This window comes from Euprymna scolopes, chromosome 15, assembly GCF_053919585.1.
Source record: "Euprymna scolopes isolate OS-2025 chromosome 15, ASM5391958v1, whole genome shotgun sequence".
In the NCBI taxonomy this organism is placed as follows: Eukaryota; Metazoa; Mollusca; class Cephalopoda; order Sepiida; family Sepiolidae; genus Euprymna; species Euprymna scolopes.
In genome coordinates, this window is record NC_136496.1 from 13,859,375 (window position 1) to 13,881,146 (window position 21,772).

General features: G+C 32.5%; 1 protein-coding gene across 21 annotated transcripts in view; it reads left to right on the top strand.

The window, feature by feature from the left end:
- The window catches only part of LOC145293736 (rho guanine nucleotide exchange factor 7-like), a 624,934-nt gene that overhangs the window by 375,112 nt on the left and 228,050 nt on the right, over positions 1 to 21,772 (top strand). For all 21 annotated transcript variants that reach the window (XM_080140205.1, XM_080140207.1, XM_080140210.1 and 18 more), the window contains 2 exons: positions 1,482 to 1,606; positions 7,078 to 7,282. In XM_080140205.1, coding sequence (XP_079996331.1) covers positions 1,482 to 1,606; positions 7,078 to 7,282 — 330 coding nt within the window. The remainder of the gene's footprint in view (positions 1 to 1,481; positions 1,607 to 7,077; positions 7,283 to 21,772) is intronic.

Genomic DNA, 21,772 nt, shown 5'->3' on the forward strand with positions numbered 1-21,772 from the left:
CACCATAGACCATAACTGTGGCCAGAAACTTCATTGAGTTGTGCCCTCAAGTGTTGAACTGTCTGGATTTTCATTTTGAGGGTGCTGGCAATGGTCCTGTTATCATAAGTTGGATCGGTAGAGAGCATGTATTATACAGTGGTGAATCTCCCATCTCGCTTGTTGTACATTGCATCACTTTCAGAAATAATAGAATGCTCCTATTGCTCTTGCAATTTGTACACAACTGGCCAACTAGTAGATGGTCTTCTACAAAAAAAATAAAACCGGTTTTCATCAAATGGAAATGGAATCATGTCACATTTTCTAGAATGACAATTTTATCTTTCCACTCTGTAGATTCTTTTTTATTTTTGTGCTTTCATGGGGGTGGGTCGATGGGATTCATTTGGGTTACTATTCTCATTTTGGATTTTTCACAATGTTTCAGCTGAAGTAACCTCTGACCTTCATCAAGCTATTCTTGTCGAATCAAGAATCTTTCTATTGAACTTTGGAATCTATTTAATTTTGAAAAGAAAAAAAAAAATCCATGATGAATGAAACCACGCCCCCCCCCAAAAAAACAAAAACAAAAAAAAAACGAAGATAAAAACTAGTCATTTCTATAATCCAAATAGTACATTTTCATCATTTTCATCTTTTTCATCTTTTTCATTTTTTTCATCTTTTTCATCTTTTTCATTTTGATAATTTTTCATCTTTTTCATTTTCATAATTTTTCATCTTTTTCATTTTCATAATTTTTCATCTTTTTCATTTTCATCTTTTTCATTTTCATCTTTTTCATTTTCATCTTTTTCATCTTTTTCATTTTCATAATTTTTCATCTTTTTCATTTTCATCTTTTTCATTTTTTTCATTTTTTCATCTTTTTCATTTTCATCATTTTTCATCTTTTTCATCTTTTTCATTTTCATCTTTTTCATTTTCATCATTTTTCATCTTTTTCATCTTTTTCATTTTCATCTTTTTCATCTTTTTCATTTTCATCATTTTTCATTTTTTCATCTTTTTCATTTTCATCATTTTTCATCTTTTTCATTTTCATCTTTTTCATTTTCATCTTTTTCATTTTCATCATTTTTCATCTTTTTCATCTTTTTCATCTTTTTCATTTTCATCATTTTTCATCTTTTTCATCTTTTTCATTTTCATCATTTTTCATCTTTATCTTCATAATTTGTCATCTTTTTCATTTTCATCTTTTTCATCTTTTTCATTTTCATCATTTTCATCTTTTTCATCTTTTTCATCAGTTTCATCATTTTTCATCAGTTTCATCATTTTTCATCCTTTTCATCAATTTTCATCATTTTCACATGTGTTTTACATGCTAGCGTGTGTTAAACAAAATTGATTAATTCTAAAAATTATAACATGTCATTACATTAAAGATTATGGGATAAGTTATAACTTTTAGAATTATTTATACCTGCATTTAAAAAATTTTACTTTTACTTTTTTTCCATTTCATCTAGGGAATATGATTGACAAGATTACAGTTTTATGCAGTTCAAAAAACGATGCAAGTCAATGGTTACAAGTTTTACGATCACAAAGCAAGCAAACACAAATGTCTAGATTAAAACCCCAAAGCTTACAGGTAAGCCTTAGAAATCAGGCTGAGTCTATTTGAAAGTTCTAGCATTATTTTTTATTTTCAGGTTTCGAAGTAAACAGGAATCTTGTTTATAATTTATGCGCGGCAAGTTAAGACACGGCAAATCAAGGCACGACAAGTTAAGACACAAATCAAGGCACGACAAGTTAAGACACAAATCAAGGCACGACAAAGTTTTCTTTTTAAGACTTAAGCAGAAATATTTTTAAAAATAAGAGTCAAACATAAAATGATAAAATTTATTTATTTTTTTTAAATCATAAATTTTTCTCAGAGTAACCATTATTTTTTTTTTAATAGGGAATGTTTACCAGAAAATCACAATGAAAAGTAAATATATTAACAAATTAATTCCCACAAATTCTGACCCATATATATATATATATATATATATATATATATAGTAATTCAATGAATTAAAAAAAAACTTTTTTGAAGTGGAATGTTTGACTTCCATATAAAAAATGTTTATTATTCTAAGCAAGACAAATATATATATATATATATATATATATATATATATAATTTCAAATTAATTCCCACAACTTCTGACCCATTAGTCTGAAAAAAAAAATATTTGTTTCTTCTTTACAGCAATGTTTTAGAAAAAAAACAAACCAAAAACAGCATCTCAGTACGTTTAAAATTAAAATCTTTTACATTTTATTTTTGACGTTAGAATCCTAGGTTGTTCGAATGATGTGGTTAAATATCACACGAATAGAGAATCAGCACAAACAGTTGTTGTACATTTATTGTGTCTTAATTTTTGTACATAAATAGTGAGACTTTTATCACTGATAATATAATTCGACATGATAACGTGGCATGGAGTGCTATCTCCGTTTTTATATGTTTTAACTTTTAAAGTGTGATGAAAACATTTTATTTTCCAGAACTAACTCCCACCCCCCTTTTTTTTTAAATTGTTACTCCAGACATAGGGTTAGTGTTTCGATTAAACCTTTATGACCTGGTTGAAGTTATTCATTTAGTCATAAATAAATTAATAGAACGGCATAAATAAAGTGGGAATTGATTCAAACACACCTTATACATATTAGTTCAGTATCTGGGTAGATGCCAGATACCTACAGATTGCAACCGTCCATTGCTTACATTCAGTATGTTGTCATCTAAAATTAACAATAAATCTTTTTTTAATCATCTGCATCATAATTCAGGTCATAAAAGATTAATGAAGTGTATGTTTATTTTAAGGGTGGAAGAGGCTAAAGAGAAAACTTTTTTTCCTGAGGTGGGGGGGGGGGTGCTCTCTTTTAACATATACTCTTAGTCTGATGTGGCAATACATCCCAGGTTTGCTATGTAAAATAAAAAAAAAAAAAAATGTACATTAAAATGTGCTTCTCCAGTTTTATATCAATATTCAAAGTTTACTATTGCGGGAGATTTTTATGAATGTTAGATTAAAACAAAACCAAAAAAACAAAAAAATAACAACAACAAAAAAAAAAGGCTGTACACTAAAATTCATCCGGTATTTTTTTTCTTTTCTAAATCAAATCAAATTTGATCGGTAAACGATTTCTAGCCATTATTATTGTGGTGATGATTGTGTGATATTTAAACTTTTTTTTGTGACAATTTTAAGAAAATTACAGACGGGATTTTTCTTGTTACAAAAAATAACTTGATAAATTTGCATAATTGTTTTTGTATTGTCCTTTTTAAAATTTAGCTCCTAAAATACATAATAAAATTTTTTGTATCATTTTCTTTTCTTTCTACAAGCAGTTTTTTTTATATTACGCTAAAACTGGACAGTAAAAGAAAAGTTTAAAAAAATGTAAAGTAAAATTGTGCACAGAAAAATCAGGTTGTAGTTTTTATATTATAATCCATGCGTCGAATGGATTGAGGCTTTAAAGTGTATAAGTGAATCGACATTCTGAATAAAAGTTTTAAATCAATTTTTAAGAGCGGCCAAAATCGATTGTGGAATTACAGAAGTATTAAAAATAAAAAAATAAAAAATAATCCTAGGGGAGATAATTCTGATTTACTTTTCGTCAGAATTATCTCCCTTTATCAATATATCTGAGAGTTATCCACCTTTGATTCTCAATTAATTTTGATAGCTTTTTCTTATACTAATAAGTCACCACTTATCAGTGATAAAAGCTACTCTAAAATAAATATTAATGAGGCGCACATAGGTATAAATTTGCAAAATGTGTTACGAGTATGTGAGAGACAACTCCATTTTTTTCTCACAAACCTGATAAAAAGGCAATTTCGAGTTTTAAAACCTGATCTTTTAAAAAGAAATATAAGTAGGTACGAGCAAAAATGGCGAAAAAAAAAGGAGGAACATGATTTTGAAAGCCAGTTTAATTTTTTGTAGGTTTCTGACTATTTTTTGATTGTATTTGAAAGATTAAAGCCTAAAGTTAATTTCCAAAAAGAAGAAAAAAAAAAAATTTGTACATGTGAAAAAAGAAAGTGATTATAAAAAATGTTTTAATGGCGAGCTAACAAATTCAGCTAAATTTTGAAGTTCATTAAATTCATTGGAAAAAATCATTAGAAGGATAAATATTAGTTTTTTTTGGTCTATTTTAAAGATAATTAGTAAAGTAAAGCCCTAAGATATTAAATAAAAAAAAACAAAAAAACACTTTGTTTGTACAAAAAAAAAAAAAAAATGCCTTGATTAGATCCCAAAAGCAAAAAATTTTATCTTCGTTTAAGCGTAAATGAATGAAGTCGTGTAAGCTATGAAAGCCTAAAGTGTCAGAAAGTTAAAAGGCTGTCTGAAAATCATGTCAGGTAGTTAGAGGGAGGAAGGGAGTGTTGTCCCCACTCCCAAGCTGTACATCCATACATTCCTAGCGTGAATGTATAATTTTTACTATTTTTTAATTTAATTATTTTTCTGTGTTCCTGCTTTTAAATTAAAAAAAAATATATATATATTTTTTCAAGATTATATAAAAATTATGTTATGCCAAAAGTTTGACATTCATTCAAGCAAGAAAAATATTAGCATCTTACATATAAAAATTTTGTGAAACATGTAATATACAAAAAAAAAAGTAATTTTTTTTGCAATTATAATTTTTTTTGTGTGAAAATATTAAATAATGCTTAATTCAATGATAATATCAGTAGTTCGAGAAATTAATTTTTCTTTGAGTTATATCGAATTCATTAAAACGGACTTTAGGGGCTTTTTCGTAATGTTCATGAAAAAAATATTTTTTCCTTTTTATTCTTAAAATTTATGGTGCTTTATTTTCATTAAAAAAAACCCATTAATTTTTTTTTTTTTAAAAATCTTTTACTACTGAAACCATTACTTTAGTAAAGGTGTATTTTGTTTAAACAAAATATTACATTTCCATTAAGATTCAAATAAAAATAATGGGTTCATTAAATAAATATATATATATATATATATATATATATACACACATTTATTTATTTTTATTATTTTTAAAACAATAAGCTACGTATGTGTATGTTTCGAGGTAACTCCAGACCATGTGCATCACAGTCCAGCATGTTAACCGTTACACCATGAACGCCTGGATAATTTTTTTGTTCCATGGCGTAACGGATAATGCACCGAACTGTGATGCACATGATCTGGAGTTTGATTCCTAGACACAGTCAAGCTACGCTGAAGAGAGGTAGTTACCTTGAAACACGCGAAATATTATATACGTCAAAATAACAAGCTTTAAGGCGAAGGTGCTATTCGACCATATTTATCGTTAAGAAAATCAACAAGAAATATATATATATATATTGTTATATCCTTACTTTAAATAAGAATACAGCAAGAAACACAGGGTTATGGGTGAAAGATAAAGGGGTTCATTTACAAGGGAATACAGGTGACATAAGAGGTACTCAACATATTTTCTTATTCTCTTCCTGTCTTTTTCCCTTCTCTCTGTCACGTGAGAGGGCATAGTTCATTTCATCTATGAAAGGATGTTAGGTTATTCCATTACATCATATATATATATATATATATATATATATCACCGTTTTTGGTAATTTTATAAGTTCCAAATTTCAGTGACTATTGATCAGAATTTAATAAATGAGGGTTCGTTGGAAAGGTAATAGCCTGAATTGTGTAGTGGGTTATATGACATTTGCCCTTAAAGTCGCACATTAAGGAGATCAGCCATCATCCAGAGCCTATTTTTGGCACATTTTTACAGCCATAAAATGTTTCAATCATAGTCATTTGTTTTCCTAGTTTTGCATATGAATTACAAAATATCTGATATTTCTGCAAAACCTCTAGCTTTGATGGAGGGGGGGGACTAAAACTTGCTGCTATGGTTTCAAATGATCTGAAATAACAGCAAGAGGAGACTTGATTCCAAATATTTCTCATATGTCATATCTCCCCTCTTTGGTTTTTATACATAAAGTAAATTTCACAGTGTATAAAGATTATTTGATACTGGAGATATTTGTACCCTATTTCCAAAATAAGGGAGATAAAACATATGAGGAATATTTGGAATGAAGTCTCCCCTTGCTGTTATTTCAGATCATTCGAAACTATAACAACGTGTTTTAATCTACTCTCCATCAAGGTCAGAGGATTTGTGGAAATATATATAAAATGAAGATACCTTATAAAACATATTTTGATCTGATGCTATATCAGATCAGGCTTTTTGAAGATACTGGCTTCCTGACCTAAAATGCAGCAAACATTGGTATTATTCTTTTTATTCCTTTTCTTTTGCAAAACTCAATCATGTTCTGCAAAGTCAAAAACAAAAACAGAAATTTGCCACTGCAAAACAACCAAACCAAATACCATGAATAAATATTTGAAGATATAAAAATTTGAAGCATAAAATTTTTTACTAAAATGACCAGATTCGATATTAAATAACCTTGATATGCCACGAAACAAAACAACGAAATCAATGATCGTAAATATCTGAAGATATAAATAACAGCACTGTTTTACATTTTGTCATTTTTTTTTATTTGAAATGTTTTCATCTGATGAAAATATTGTTGGTTTTAGCATCGTAAATTATGATATGAAAACACACGATTCTCTTAATAGTCACGTAAAGACTACGTTTTGTATTATTAATTCATCAACTTTGTTACATTAAAAAATTTGTTGCAGCTTTTTTTTTAATGTTTTGATTTAATATAAAATATCGTTCCATCGAACGTCCTAAATTATGAGATGAAAAAATAAAATTTCTTAGTTGTCTCCCTTTGCACAATGACAAATTGTAAAACAGGGCCTAAATAACTTTAAGCTTAAAACCTTTTTGCAAATTACCGAATTTAGCATTGAATAATCTAAAACAGGGTTGATAAAGCAAAAAACGAAATCTTGTGTTTTGTTATGCTACCTGGACAACACCAGGTATCCTTGCTAGTTGAAATAACAATCTTTTTTTATATTCCACTTTTTATTCCACTTTATCTTTTAGATCTCATCTTCTCAACCGAGTATAAGCATGTTATCGCAAGCAAAAACAGCCAAAATGATGCAGTCTCCGTTACAGAACAAAATGTACAAAACCTGGAGCATGTCTTGCCTGCGTCCAGCTCCCCCTATGAGGCCTTCTGCCTCCGAAAGAGATGCCTTAAAAAGTCCACGCTCAGGTCGAAAACCAGGAATGAGGCGGAAACCAGGTGAGTTTACAAATTTTCAAACTTATCCATATGCTTGGTTGAATTTTAAAATCAGTGGTTCAAAAAAAAAAATGATATTTTTGGAATTTTAAAATCAATGGCTCATAAAAAGATATTTTTGGGGGAGGGAGGGATTGACAAAAAAAAAAATTATTTTATGTAGGACTATTAATAGTTAAATCAAACCGGCATTTATCTGAGAGTTAAAAAAACTTTATTTATAGATGCGCTTGCATAAGTCAAACGTAGTAACTCATTACATGATTACTTACCTTTAATGCGTAAGAATATTCAGAAAGTAAGCATTAACAATAGAGATTAGTATTTTGAGGAAAAAAGAAAACTTATGCGAAATAAAATATATTTCTGTCAATAACATAGAAGGGGGGGGATGGTCCAAATCAAGTGTTGATATGTCAGACAGATTGCCATTTGGGTCTGACTTCGAAAATCTGGCTGGCCCTGTCGGTGGGGCATTAGAATATGCTGACTGCCCCCCTGCAGAGGGTAAAAGTCCCTCAATGGGGGTCCTGGATATGACCTTAAACTATATCCAGTGGTGAGGCCCCAGCTTGTGGGCTTTGGGGAGTGTGGAGCCACCCTTTAATTACCATTGCTCCCAGGTCCACTCTGACCCGGAGTGGTAGTACCTGTTAGGGTCCCAACTATGGGTTAAATAGAAACCGACGTGAAAACAACAAATATATTCTATTAAAAAAAATTTTCTTCAAAATCTTTGGATTCGGCATTAAATAACCCGAAAAGGGTTGATATGCCGTAAAACAAAACCAACCAACTAAAATCTGGCCAGATAACTTTATATATTAGGAATAAGTAGATCAGAATTACTTTTAATGGCATCAGGGCTCAAATTGATCTCCAGTTGGCAGAAAATCTCTTGTATGAAATATATATATATATATATATATATATATAAGTTATAAAATGTATATGGCAATTAAGCTACACTGAATATTCCGCGTTTCATCCACTCTGGGATTCTTCAGGCTTATGCGCATAAGCCTGAAGAATCCTAGAGTGGATGAAACGCGGAATATTCAGTGTAGCTTAATTGCCATATACATTTTATAACTTACTAACTAGCTCTACCTACGTATTGAGCACTTTTGAAGTAAATACTTAAAGTTTACGCATAAATCTATACTTTCGTATATTAATTTTATGTGAGTAAATTAAGTAGATATATATATATATATATATATATATATATATATATATATATATATATATATATATATATCCTTGGACGTTTTTTTAACCTTTAAAACTACAGTAGGACCCAGGGATATGGTTTTTTCAGGCGTGGAATGCAATGTTTTTCCGGACCCTGGTTATTGTGTTTGCCCTGCCTTACGGTGTTATTTATAATGTTATTTGATTATATACATGTGTATTATATACTCTACTGTATTTTGTTACTAATTTTTTAATATGTACTGTATAAGATTTTGCTTAGGCTCCACTATACGGTGATTTCAATTCACGATCCCAACCCCGTAACAGATTAATGCTGTATCCTGGGGTTCTACTGTATATAAAAAAATAAATCAAATAATTTTTTAATCTTTTATTGGCAAATTATTTTGCCAGTTAATTAATCTCCTGCAATTGCTGAATCGATTAACTCGCACAAATTCATAACAGTCCTAGTGTTATTTCAGGGAGCATCAGTTGTTTTCCATGAAACACTGTTTTCGGGGATTTATAAAAAGTGTATATAACACTATTTTAATATTTTAGATAAGTCTAATCACTTCTATATAAGTTTCTGTTGGTTAAGTTTAAGTGTGTCCATGCAAACCTATAAGTTTCAATATTGAAAGAATAGATGGAAAGTTTTTATGTGCCCTTTTCTAGTGAGATGTTGAGTATTTATTACTAATTAGTTTATTTTATAAGAGAGCAAGACAAGTAAGGAGAGGCACTGAGAAATAGTAAGCTGTGATTGGGTGAGCTTATGTTGTGCTATATTAGAGATAAGATTTTTGAAATAGGCGATTGAGTGAGTTAAAGTTATATTAGCAATACACAAAACGAGTATACAAATGGCTGCACCCCTTCCCTTCTCCATGACCACCTAAACAATGAAAACTATTAATAGTTCTGGTGTTTTTGGAGTTTGGCTGTCTGTAAGCAAATTGAAATATGTGATTGGTTGACAAAAATGGGAATAGGCAGAGTTCACATTATTAAGGCAGTAGTTTTTGGTCCCCCGATTTATCGGAGAGGGACCTATGTTTTCATTGGCTTCTATGCGTCCGTTAGTTCGGACGATTGCCAAATAACTGTTCATTAGTTTTTCCTGAAATTTTGCCACAAATTGTATTTCATTAAATAGATGTGCAAAGTAAAAAAAAATTTTTTGCGAAAATTCCCATTTGATCCATTCATTAGATTTTTTTGAAACTTGGCCAAAATGTGGAGCCCACTGTTCTTAATATTAATCCAGTATGGGTTACCCTGGCAAAATTCTGGTTCACGTCTCTGAGGACTTTTAGTGCTAAAATGCTCCTTTTTGTGGATCTTTTTTTCCATATTTCTAAACAAAAACTTGATATGTCTGACAAATATTGGTTTTTCACGGTGGTCAACTCAAATATGCATGTGTTATCCATTTACACTGGGATTCAGCATCCCCAGGGACTTAAAAGAGGTAAAAAATGCCCCAAAATGGCCAAAAATGACACTTTTTGTCCCATAGCGTTTGATCCATCCATTAGATTTTCCTAAAACTTGGCCAAAATGTGGAATTGTTCTTAATATAAATTCAGTATGGGTGACCCTGGCAAAATTCTGGTTCGCATCCGTCTGGGACTTTTAGGGCTAAAAAAACATGCCTTTTTGGAGCTCTTTTTTCATATTACTCAAAAACTTGATATGTATGTCTATATAGTGGTTTTCCATGGTGCTGAATTCAAATACACATGTCTTAAGGCATGAAACTGTACCGTTTGTCCATTTTCACTGCGATTCAACGTTCCTAGGAACTCAAAAGGAGTCACAAATGCCCCCAAATTGCAAAAAAATGACACTTTTTACCCCATAACTTTTGCCCCATCCATTAGATTTTTCTGCAACTTGGCGAAAATGTGAAGGCAACGTTGGCCCTTCACACTTCTCACATTCATCATTTCTTCACTATTTTTTGTGGCGTCATCTTACATGCAGCACAAGAGGGGGACCACGTATGCGTTTTTTGTTTTTTTTATGATGTCAAATCAGCAACAAAGTGAAAATTAATTTTTTTTTTTTTTACACTTGCCAATTTCAGTATCACGCAAATCTAGAGATTTTTTTAAAAAACTGGATACATGTTTTAGGTTTTGGATATTTATAGACATTTCCATAATAAACGAAGAAGAATCAGGTTCTTGCTCAGAATTTCCTCATATATAAAAAAAAAAAAAAAAAAAAAAAAAAAAAAAAAAAAGAGCATGCATGGTCCCCTGTAAGTTTACAGTAAATGAGGCATTAAAAAATGACTAAGTTCAGCCCCCCCTCGTTTAGACCCCCCCCCCAATCCCCAAGGCCTTAACATATTTAAATTTGAGTTTAGCACCATGCTAAATAGACATACACAGAAAATTTTGGATAAATATGGTAACATAGTCTCAAAAATGGAGTGTTTTTATTAGCCCTAAAAGAGCCCCTGAGTTATCATGAAGTATAGACAAACAAAATTATATAAAAATCAATTAGTTTCAACTTTTCAGAATGTTTTATAAAAATCTAATGCATCAATTTTTTTTTTAATAAGCACAAAAGTGTGCCAATTTCAGCCATTTTAACCCGAAAGTCACCCCTAGGGGGGGAAACTGGAGTTTTCCTGGAAAATCCGTCCGGTTACCTTTTTACTCATATCGTGTTTAATGTTTGTGCAAAATTTTTTGAAAGTCCAAGGCGTAGTTATTGAGAAAAGTGCAGACAGATGAACGGATAAAAGTGAATTTACAGGCCCACCCTCCTTTTGTCGAGACATTAACAAAAATAAAGAATAATCTGATGTTATGTACCTGTGATGAAAGGAAAATATCACATTCCAAAAATTACGTAAAATTGATCATGTTTTATTCTTAAATAAGAAAATCAAATTTTAAGAGTAACAGAAAAGTGGCTGTCTTGTCCATCATTTTGAAAACAATCTAAAAAACAAAAAACAAAATTCATACTAGCAAGATTTACGTTGTAATGCCTACAATTTCCCATTAATTGCTAAAAAAATGTTTTTCTTTATTAAAATAAAATTATGTGATGAATTTACAAGGGTTAATAAGTGTACGGTGGTCAATGGGACGACAATGTCGTAGTGATCGTTAGTCGTGTAAATTTGGTAAATTGGATTACTTAAGGGAATGGCTCATCAAGAACTTGTTTACATTGGACTTGAAGATGACCATATTGTAATCAGCTGGAAAGCAGGGAAAGGGATAAGCGTAGACTTGCTCATTAATCAAACAGGCTAATAATTTGTAGACAATGTGTGATGGCGTGAATGTCATAGTGGCGGAGCAGAAATGGCACTGTACATATGTGAGTGGACTGAAAATGAGGCCTGTATGCATTTGCACAATTGTGGCCGTTGGAGTCATATAAGACTGAATTTTTGAGTGTAGGTAGTCTTAGCTTTTGCGTCCAGCAGATTCCCTCGTGTCGTTTATTTTAGTATCGATTGGAGAAGAAATAGAGGGAGAAGTAGAAGATGATGACAAACAGAAAAATTGATCACAACTTCAATGTTGGCTGAGGGGAGGCTCAAGAAAGTGTGGGCCTGATTTGCTAACTCTTGTTGTTTGGCAGCGAAGATAACACGTTAAACTCAACAACTAACATAAAGGATAAAGGGACTTTTTTGTAGTGCTAGCCCCAAATCATCCAAAAAAGAAAAAAAACAAAACTTTGATCACTAAAAATAAAGAAAAATCGGCAATTATAAACAATTGCGCTCCCTAAACCAAAGCAGCAAAAATGTATACAGTTGATGCAAATACGGAATGGAAGCCGCCAAGCATGAAACAAAACACGAAACCATACAGAAACACCCCATTTCAAAAAACTGTCCCAGTTTTAACACTTCTTGTGTTAAGATATATATTCTTTTCCAAAAGACTTCATTTATAGAAATGCAAAAAAAATAAGAATTTTTAAAATTATATATTTTTTTATGGTTTCGTGATAACACAAGTGTTAAAACAAAAAAAAAAACTTTATTTAAAGAAATGTAAAAAATTAAAGTTTATTATTTTTCCATTGTTTCATGATAATAAAGTGTCAAAACAAAATAACTTTTTTGAAACAAAATACCTCTACATGGTTTCGAACTTCGCACACGAAACAAAACAAAAAATAAAAATAAAGAGGATTTTCATTTTGTACATTTTTATACATGAAGTCTTTTGGAAATAATATATTAAACTAACGGGGTTACCTGGCGTTGCCCGAGTGTTTGGAGGTGTGTGTTGAGCCCCCCCCCCCCAAAAAAAAGTGTTAGTAGGCAGGCAGGCTCAAAACCCATAATGCGAAGGAGGAAAAGAAAGTAACAGAAAATGTGACATCTTACCGTACGCGAAGAAGACATAGAAAGTGAACGACGTTCAAATTTAATGTCAATCAAAAGTTGACTTGCTACGTGAATGAGTTCACACAGGTGCAAAAATAAACATTGGCTGAAAGCTAGTTAAGCTTTCTGCCGATTTGTTTCCTCACGGTGTTGGGGAAACCAAGCTCCCTCGAAAAAGGGGAGAAATTGTTTGATATGAAGGGTTTTCCCTACATTTATCAAAGCTAATTGCTTTTAAGACATTCCGGCAGGAAAGGCCGCTGACGCCTTTGCGTCGGTGACTTTTCATTCCATGGTTGGTGACTTTCATTTTTCATTTCATGGTTGGTGACTTTCGTTCTGTATTTGCATCAATTGTATCCATTTCTGCCGTCTTGGTTTTGGGAGCGCAATTGTTAGAAATTATCAAAAAATCTATATGGTGTACGTACCCATTACAGAAAATATATGCCCCGCCAACCTAGGCAGATTGAATAGGCTTCTTCCAAAGGAGGAAGTTTCATAGAAATATTAAGTTGACAAGTGATCCCCAATTGCATAAATATCCCAGTTAAGGGAGATGATGACATTATGGTTTGGAAGTTCTTGCAGGGAGGTGTCAACATACTCATAAATACTAGTACTACCAAGTAGTTACCGATCTGGTACTAACCAGGCTCAACATTGCTTAACTTCAGTGATCTAAAGAGAACTGATGTGTCAATGTAATTTATGTCATATAAAAAAGAAAATATCATACACGAAAATCATGTAAAATGATCAAGTAGTTTTATTATAAAAAAAAAAAAAATTGTAGCTAAACGATGATCATTGATGTTTCAATGCCATTTTTGTAGGACAGGGGAGATAATTCTAAATAATCAAAACTTTTGTGAGACCTTAAAAGGTCATTCTTACATTCTTAATGCAGGTAGAGGGTGGAAAAACTCAAATTCCCATAAAATGATTTTCTTTTTAAAAATAAGTGTTTGATCAATTTACATGATTTTTGGTGTGCGATATTTTCTTTCCATCATGGGTACATGCACCGTAAAGATTCTTTTTATTTTCATGGGTAGGAGGAGGAGGAGGTTATGGACAAACATGGATTTTTATTGAGGTTAATCTCTTCCTTTGCTATGTTCTGACTCTGCTCATGCACATTAACAGGGTTAACCCGTGAAGGGCGTGACTCTTCACTATACACGCATGGTCATTCACGATGAGTACAGCATGTAGTTGCATAAAAAATGCTTTTGAGATGCGTCACATAGTGTTTGGCGCATGGGAAACGGTCAAGAACACCATGGAAGGCCAGCTCGGAAAGGTACCACTCCTTTGCATGAGACTTTTAACTGATCTTGCACATTAAAATCGATATAAATAAAACAGTAGACGTATGTATGTGTCTGTGTGTGTGTGTGTGTGTGTAAATGTTTAACCGATAAACTCTTAAACTACCGGCCATATAACACTGAAATTAACAGGAAATAGTAATCATACGCCGATGATGGCTTATAACGAGAAAAATCTTTGTTTGGATGGATGAATAACGCGTACGAAAATATGTCGGCAAGTTGAAATGCAAACTGTTCATTTGTACTTACAGACACATTTCTGTTACTTTTGTGCATGCGCAAATTCATTCATAGCTTGATGTGGCTTTGATTGTAAATCTTATTTAACTGTCGATAGCTCAAATTGTAGGGAATGTGGCTGGAGCGCTAAATGGTTTGGTTTTGATTCTAGCTGATGGCACCCAAGTCATTTTTTGTTTTTAACTTTTGAAATCAGTATTATATATATTAGGTACAATATAATAATCAGTAAAGAATTGGCTCTGTGATGATAAATACGAAATCTGCATGAATTAAAATATATTTAAGTGCATTTTCAACTGGGCAAGGTTTGGTGCCACCCTGCTAATAAAGTAAGAAATAAAGACAATGTGTAAAAGAAATCGATCATGACTAGAGTGATTTAAAAAAACAACAAAACAAAAAAAAACAGCCTATCCCGTCTATGACATTAATTTCCAGCTTGTGTCTATCCAGCTTTAATTTGAAGACATTTGGTGACAAAGAATTAATAGCATTTTTGTGTGTGTCTTTCTGCGTGTACAACTCTCCTACAGCCCACACCACTGGACTGATCATGACCAGACCTGGCGTGATGATGGTCCCTCATCTAGGGATGGTGCACACCATTTTCCAAGGTAAAGGTCAAGGTTATAGCCTATGTATATATACACTCTTACACCACTTTACCGATCGTGACCAAACCTGACATGATAATGGTCTCAGACGTAGGGATGGGGCACACTATTTTTCAAGGTCAAAGGTTAAGGTCAAGACTTTGCTAGTTGATAAATATGTAAAAACAAATAAAGAGCCCCCCCCTCCCTTTTTAAAAAATAAAAATCTGTTGTATTTGTTGTGTTATCAACAAACTGTATAGTTAAAGGAGGTTATCCTGACATCAAGGATGCTATTGTCTTTAATATCACTTAGACGCTGGGTGGTTTCAGTTAGGTGGCCTTTTTTCTGTCAAGCTGATATATGCTTCTGTACAGTTCTAGGAAGTTGGCATTCTTAGGATTTACTATCTTTCTTCGAGACTAGATTAGTTTATTGCTGATTTTCTGAGGAATCTTTACCGGGGAATACCAGCAGGACTGCTCAAGCATTTTTGTAGGTCAGTGCTCTGCCTCTTGGGCAGTGGCTTTTCAATCCCCCACTTTGCTTCACATTTTCCTGCAGTGGGAGGGAGGTAAGGTAAACATTAGCTGGATACTTAACGTACATTCTTTCTTTCCAATCAAACATGTCATTTGCTCAGCCAATTAGAGATAAGCATCCCCCCCCCTCCACCATTACTTTCTAATAAGCTCAAATAAGATTTTCAGTTTACTATCAGCAGCCATGTAACTCCTGCTTCTCTTATTTTGTCCTTTAGTCCTCACATTCAAGGTGCGATGTTTCTGACAAAGAGAGAAGAATTGCTGTATTCTAAAGCCAAAATCTATTCCATCTAACACATATCATTGGCAAGTTTTAGACCTTAAAGTAGTATTTTTTTTTTTTTTTGTTTTTAGCTCCTTATGTCTGGAGTGATTTCCATTTAAAAGAAAAGAAATAAACTTGAATGTGTTTCGGAATTTTTGTGATGAAGATTGATAATTTGGATTGTTCGGACTATAATTCTCATCTTCAGCGTTATATTCACAATGTTTTGGCCAAGGTAACCGCTGACCTTCAGGTGTATCTGTTCCTTCAGAATGTTCTGGTTGAACGTGGGGATCTTTTTGACTTTTATCATCAAACTAGCCTGGCGTTGCCTGGGTGTTTGGAGGTGTTGGTTGAGCAAAAAAAAAAAAAAAACAATTTATAGTAGGCAGGCAGGCTTGAACCCATGACGCAGAGGTGGAAAAGAAAGTGGAGGTGTATGTAAGGTTGAGCAAAAAAAAAAAAAAAAAAAAAAAGGTGGTAGTAGGCAGGCAGACCCGAACCTGTATTGCGAAGGAGAAAAGAACAAAAAAAAAAAAATGTGTCCTGTTAGCTGTTGCGCTCATTGCCAAACTGGAAGTGACTTAGGTTTAAATTAAGGCTAGACAATCAAAAGAGATGATGACTTTCGAAAATATCGACGAAAAAAAACCGACTCCTCCCTGTAGAAAAGTGCCCAGTTGAGAGTGAAGAAATTAATGTTTTTGGCTAATTTTTTGATATTTGTTGTTCGAAGGATTGAGCTTCAAAATAATACCAATCTTGTGAAAATCCGTCGCCTCTGTCGAAAGTTTTTGCAAGACATACAAACATACCTACGTACATATATACATTTAAACAGGCAGGTGAGATTTATGTTATAGACTAGTGGGGGTACCCGGCGTTGCCCGGGTGTTTGGAGGTGTGCATGTAGGAGAGGGTGAGAGGGTGACCCTGTTTTAATATTATTAAAAAAACACGATGTTAAAAAAAATTGGAAAAAAACAAAACAAAGCAAAACAGCGAACAAACGTGGGAAAAAAAAAAAAAAAAAAAAGTGTAAAAGAGGAAAAAAAAGCTTAGGTAGAAAGACAGGCTCAAACCCGAAACATCGAGGCTAAGGCAAAAAAAAAAATGCCCGACATGTTACCCCTACGCCAAAGAGACATACACTTAATAACGGATAAAATTAAACCTTTAAAAACACTTGCAGGTGGTTTAAACTAACGTGAACGTTTTCTAGGTCAAACATGACGTCATTGTCATGGTAGCAGGAGCAGAGAAAATGAAGGAACAATTTTTTCGGTACCCTCCTTGTAGAAAAGGGCCCCGTTTAGGGTGAAGGAATTAATGTTTTTGGCCAATTTTTCGATATTTGTCGGGCGAAGGTTGGAGCTTGTAAAGGATACCTATCTGGCAAAAATCCGTGGCCGGTGTCGAAAGTTTTTCCGAGACATACAAATGCGCGCGCGCACACACACACACACACACACACACACACATTTTTGCTTTTATATATGTAGTTTTCCATACAGGATACAGGTCCCCGAGTTCATCCGGAATGTTCATACTTTTGGAAAAACACGCCTGAAAAAAAACAGAGCTTGCATTGACTGAAATGTTATGAATACAAAAACGAGGTTGAGAAAAGTGAAAACATCTGAAAATACATAAAACTAGAGAGAATAATAGAAATTCCAATATGTTTTGATAAAGCTTATGCTTTTCTGAAGATAATGCAAAAAATTAGTTTTTGGGGCAGAAAAACAAATAACACGCAGTAAATATGATTTCATTAACATTTCTATGAAAATAGTGTCCATTGTATTTTAAATACAGAACTGACCCAAATGAAATAAATTTATAAGTATTAATAAATACTCAGAAAGTAATATTGTGCTACATAGTTCAATACAAATAATAAAATCACATTGTAAGAGACAATCTTTAATTCACTCCATCACCTCTGAGTATACAGTGTTCTTTTTTTTTGGCCTGTTCCCTTTTGGATGCTCCCTTTTTTTATGTATATCTTTGCTGACCTCTTTCTTCGGTGAAGAACTGCTGCAAGTCGAAATTACAATGGATTTCTTTCTCACATCATTAGAACATCATGTATTATAATTATATTTGAAAACAAGGCTATATCAAATGGGAGGTCATTCTGATATTCTTGGCCTTTTTAAAGCCAAATTTTGCGAATTTGGCCTTTTTTGAAGCTGTTAGGCCTTCAAAAATTGTATTTGGCCTTTTTCTTCCTCTCAGCCTGGCCCTGTCGGTGGGGCATTAGAATACACCGACTGCCCCCTTGCAAAGGGTAAAAGTCCCTTAATGGGGGTCCTGGATATGACCTTAAACTATATCTAGTGGTAAGGCCCCAGCTTGTGGGCTTTGGAGAGTATGGAGCCACCCTTTAATTACCATTGCTCCCAGGTCCACTCTGACCCGGAGTGGTAGTATCTGTTAGGGTCCCAACTATGGGTTGAATAGAAACCGACGTGAAAACAACAAATATATTCTATTAAAAGAATTTTTCTTCAAAATCTTTGGATTCGGCATTAAATAATCCGAAAAGGGTTGATATGCCGTAAAACAAAAACAACCAATCCTCTCAGCCTTAAGCCAAGCATCATTACGGACACTTTAACTAGGGTTGCTACTTTCTTCCTTTTGTTCCATATAACTATATCAGTCTTAACAACTCTGTTTTCTAGATATGTAGCTGTAGAAATTTCATAGGCATAATGGACTTATTTCTAACTGTTCTTTCTTGTATATGTTCCAACGATTTTCTGCTACACTGGATATTCAGCGTTTTACAGATTTTTCAATGGAGATATTTGCACACTCCATTGTGTTGCAGTGTATAATAGCTGTTGCCCAGCAGAACTTTACCACTGAATATCAGGTGGCTCAGACTCTCTACTTCTGTGTGGCAGAACCTGCACTTGTTGCTGAGACCACTCATCTTTTTAAAAGCATTGGTCATCAAGCTCTGATCTTCAGCGGCCATTATCATTCTTTCTTGATCATAGTTTAACGATCTCCTTTATATATATATATATATATATATATATATATATATATATATATATATATATATATATAAATATAGATATGAAAATAGGTAGATATATAAATCTTAAAAAAAAATACTTTGCAAGAAGACGATAGAGGTAAAATAGTTTCGCTTGTTTTCTTTTCCTCATAAGGGAAATCGTTTCCATAATGTTTTATTATTTTTATTGTTAAAGTGTTTTTTATTCAATAAGTCTGCAGAAAAGCTGTTCTTGTGAAAATTTTCAAACGACATAATGTTTGAATTTGTCCAAATGGTCTTGAAACAATTGTAACTAACAATGTTGCTATCAATTCATTCTTTGAAGTCTTGGTTTTTGTTAAAACAGATATATAGATAGATAATCTGAGGTTATTGTTTTCCAGAGATTATGTAACCAATGAAGTTTAACAAGCGCACACAATACCAAGTAAAGCAGGGTATACCCTTTATTTGTTTTTACATAAGCAGTAATATGTTGCTACACAGTCATGAGCGTGTTTCGTGATGAGGAAGACCTGATATTTACATTGCAAACTTTGCTTTTGTATAAGCTGTATTGCCTGAGGAGGTCTCTAGTTATTCGTAACTAGCTGACTGAAACATGCTCATGACTGTGTAACAACATATTACTGCTTATGTAAAAACAAAAAAGAGTGTGTGTATATATATGTCTTGTAATCTTGTAAAATTTACTTATATATATTATTAATAGTTTTTATGATTTTTAGATTAGTATAAATACTAACCGTATTCTACATTTTCTTATTGGGGAAGTAGTATTATCCACTGGAGAGCCACATATTTAAATCTCCTGTCCTGTTTTTAAATCTCCGAAACAGCTACATAGTAAACAGCTGAGGATCCCTGTTTTCTAATTAAAAAGTTTTGGTTAAAGTTTACTTTTTTCATCCTTATATATATTTATTTTATTTATTTTTTTCTGGGAATTTTAACTGCATTCTTTATATTTAAAAAAAAAAAAAAAGAAAATTTTTTTTTTTTACTCTAAGCTTTTTTAAAATATATATATATATATATATATATATATATATATATATATATATATATATATACATGACTACTTAATTTTATACGTAAATTTTCAGTATTTACTTTAACAGTGCTCAATACATAGGTAGAGCTAGGTAGTAAGTTATTATAAAAATATATATGGCAATTAAGCTACACAAAATATTCTGCATTTCATTCTTGTGAGAATTCGCACACCTGCTGAATTCTCATGAGAATGAAACGTGGAATATTCTGCGTAGCTTAATTGCTGCATATATATATATATATATATATATACACACACACACACATATTGGAACACTGTGTAGTCTGAAGTTTAACTCTACTTTTTCAAAGTGTAATGTACAAACTAGGGAAGGAAGGAGGAAAGAAACAGAATATTATTTAGATAAATTGGACTGATTTTAGTAGAGAATAAAAATTACAATAGATTTGAAAATCAGGCAGAATATACTTTGTGTTATTCGGATCATTACCCTTGGGTTTTATTTGCACAACGTTTTGGCTGACATAACCTCCAGCCTTCTTCAGGTGTATCTTGTCAAACTCTGAAATCTTTCTGTTGAATGCAAGGAACCACTAAATAAAATTCAATTGTGACACTCTTCTGGAAGTTAAAGGATTAATCTTCAGTGTAGTCGATAACAAAAAATACAATTGTTAATTATTTAAGACTTCTACTTGGTCATGGCTGACCGAACAAGAATATACTGCCCCATGGGTTAAATAAATGGTTTCATTTAAAATTTTATAGATTCCTTAGTTTGACAAGATACACCTGAAGAAGGTTGGAGTTTACATCAGCTAAAACGTTGTAAGAATATGAAGATGAGAGCAGTAATTTGAACAATCCAAATAATATAAATTATCAGCCGTTATCTCAAAATTTCAGAAACATAATCTTTTTTTTCATGGATTTATTTTTATGTTTCGTTTATCATAACGTATGGAACAATTTTGTGGATGACGAGTTACTGCTAATAAATAAACACACCAGGTCTTTCGTTTCATGCTGAAGATGTTTCGTCTGTGAAATCAAGTCTAATCATTGGTTGTATGAATTTATTTGGGGAACTTGAAAATAATCGTGCAACACAATTATAAGTTGGGCCAGTGTGAAAGATAACATATGGACAAAACAAAGGTACAAATTTATTATTGAAATTCTTGTGAATATATTTTTTTAAGGATTAAATGATTTCATCTTTATTCCTCGTTCCACCGTTTCTTTTGCTCTTTATTTTTTTCTTCTTCCCTGTCCATTTTTTCCTTTCTCCTTTTTCCTATCCTTTTCTTCCTATCCTTTTCTTTCCTTTCTTTCTTCTTTTCCCTTTTTTCCGTTCCCTTTCTCCCTGTCATTTTCATACCTTTCTTTTTCCTTGTTCCTTTACTTATCTTTTTTTCTGTTTCTTTCTTCCTTTTCTTTCTTTCCTTTCTTTCTCCCTGTCCTTTTCTTTCCTTTCTTTCTCCCTGTCCTTTTCTTTTCTTTCTTTCTCCCTGTCCTTTTCTTTTCTTTCTTTCTCCCGGTCCCTTTCTTTCCTTTCTTTCTCCCTGTCCTTTTCTTTCCTTTCTTTCTCCCTATCCTTTTCTTTCCTTTCTTTCTCCCTGTCCTTTTCTTTCCTTTCTTTCTCCCTGTCCTTTTCTTTCCTTTCTTTCTCCCTGTCCTTTTCTTTCCTTTCTTTCTCCCTGTCCTTTTCTTTCCTTTCTTTCTCCCTGTCCTTTTCTTTCCTTTCTTTCTCCCTGTCCTTTTCTTTCCTTTCTTTCTCCCTGTCCTTTTCTTTCCTTTCTTTCTCCCTGTCCTTTTCTTTCCTTTCTTTCTCCCTATCCTTTTCTTTCCTTTCTTTCTCCCTATCCTT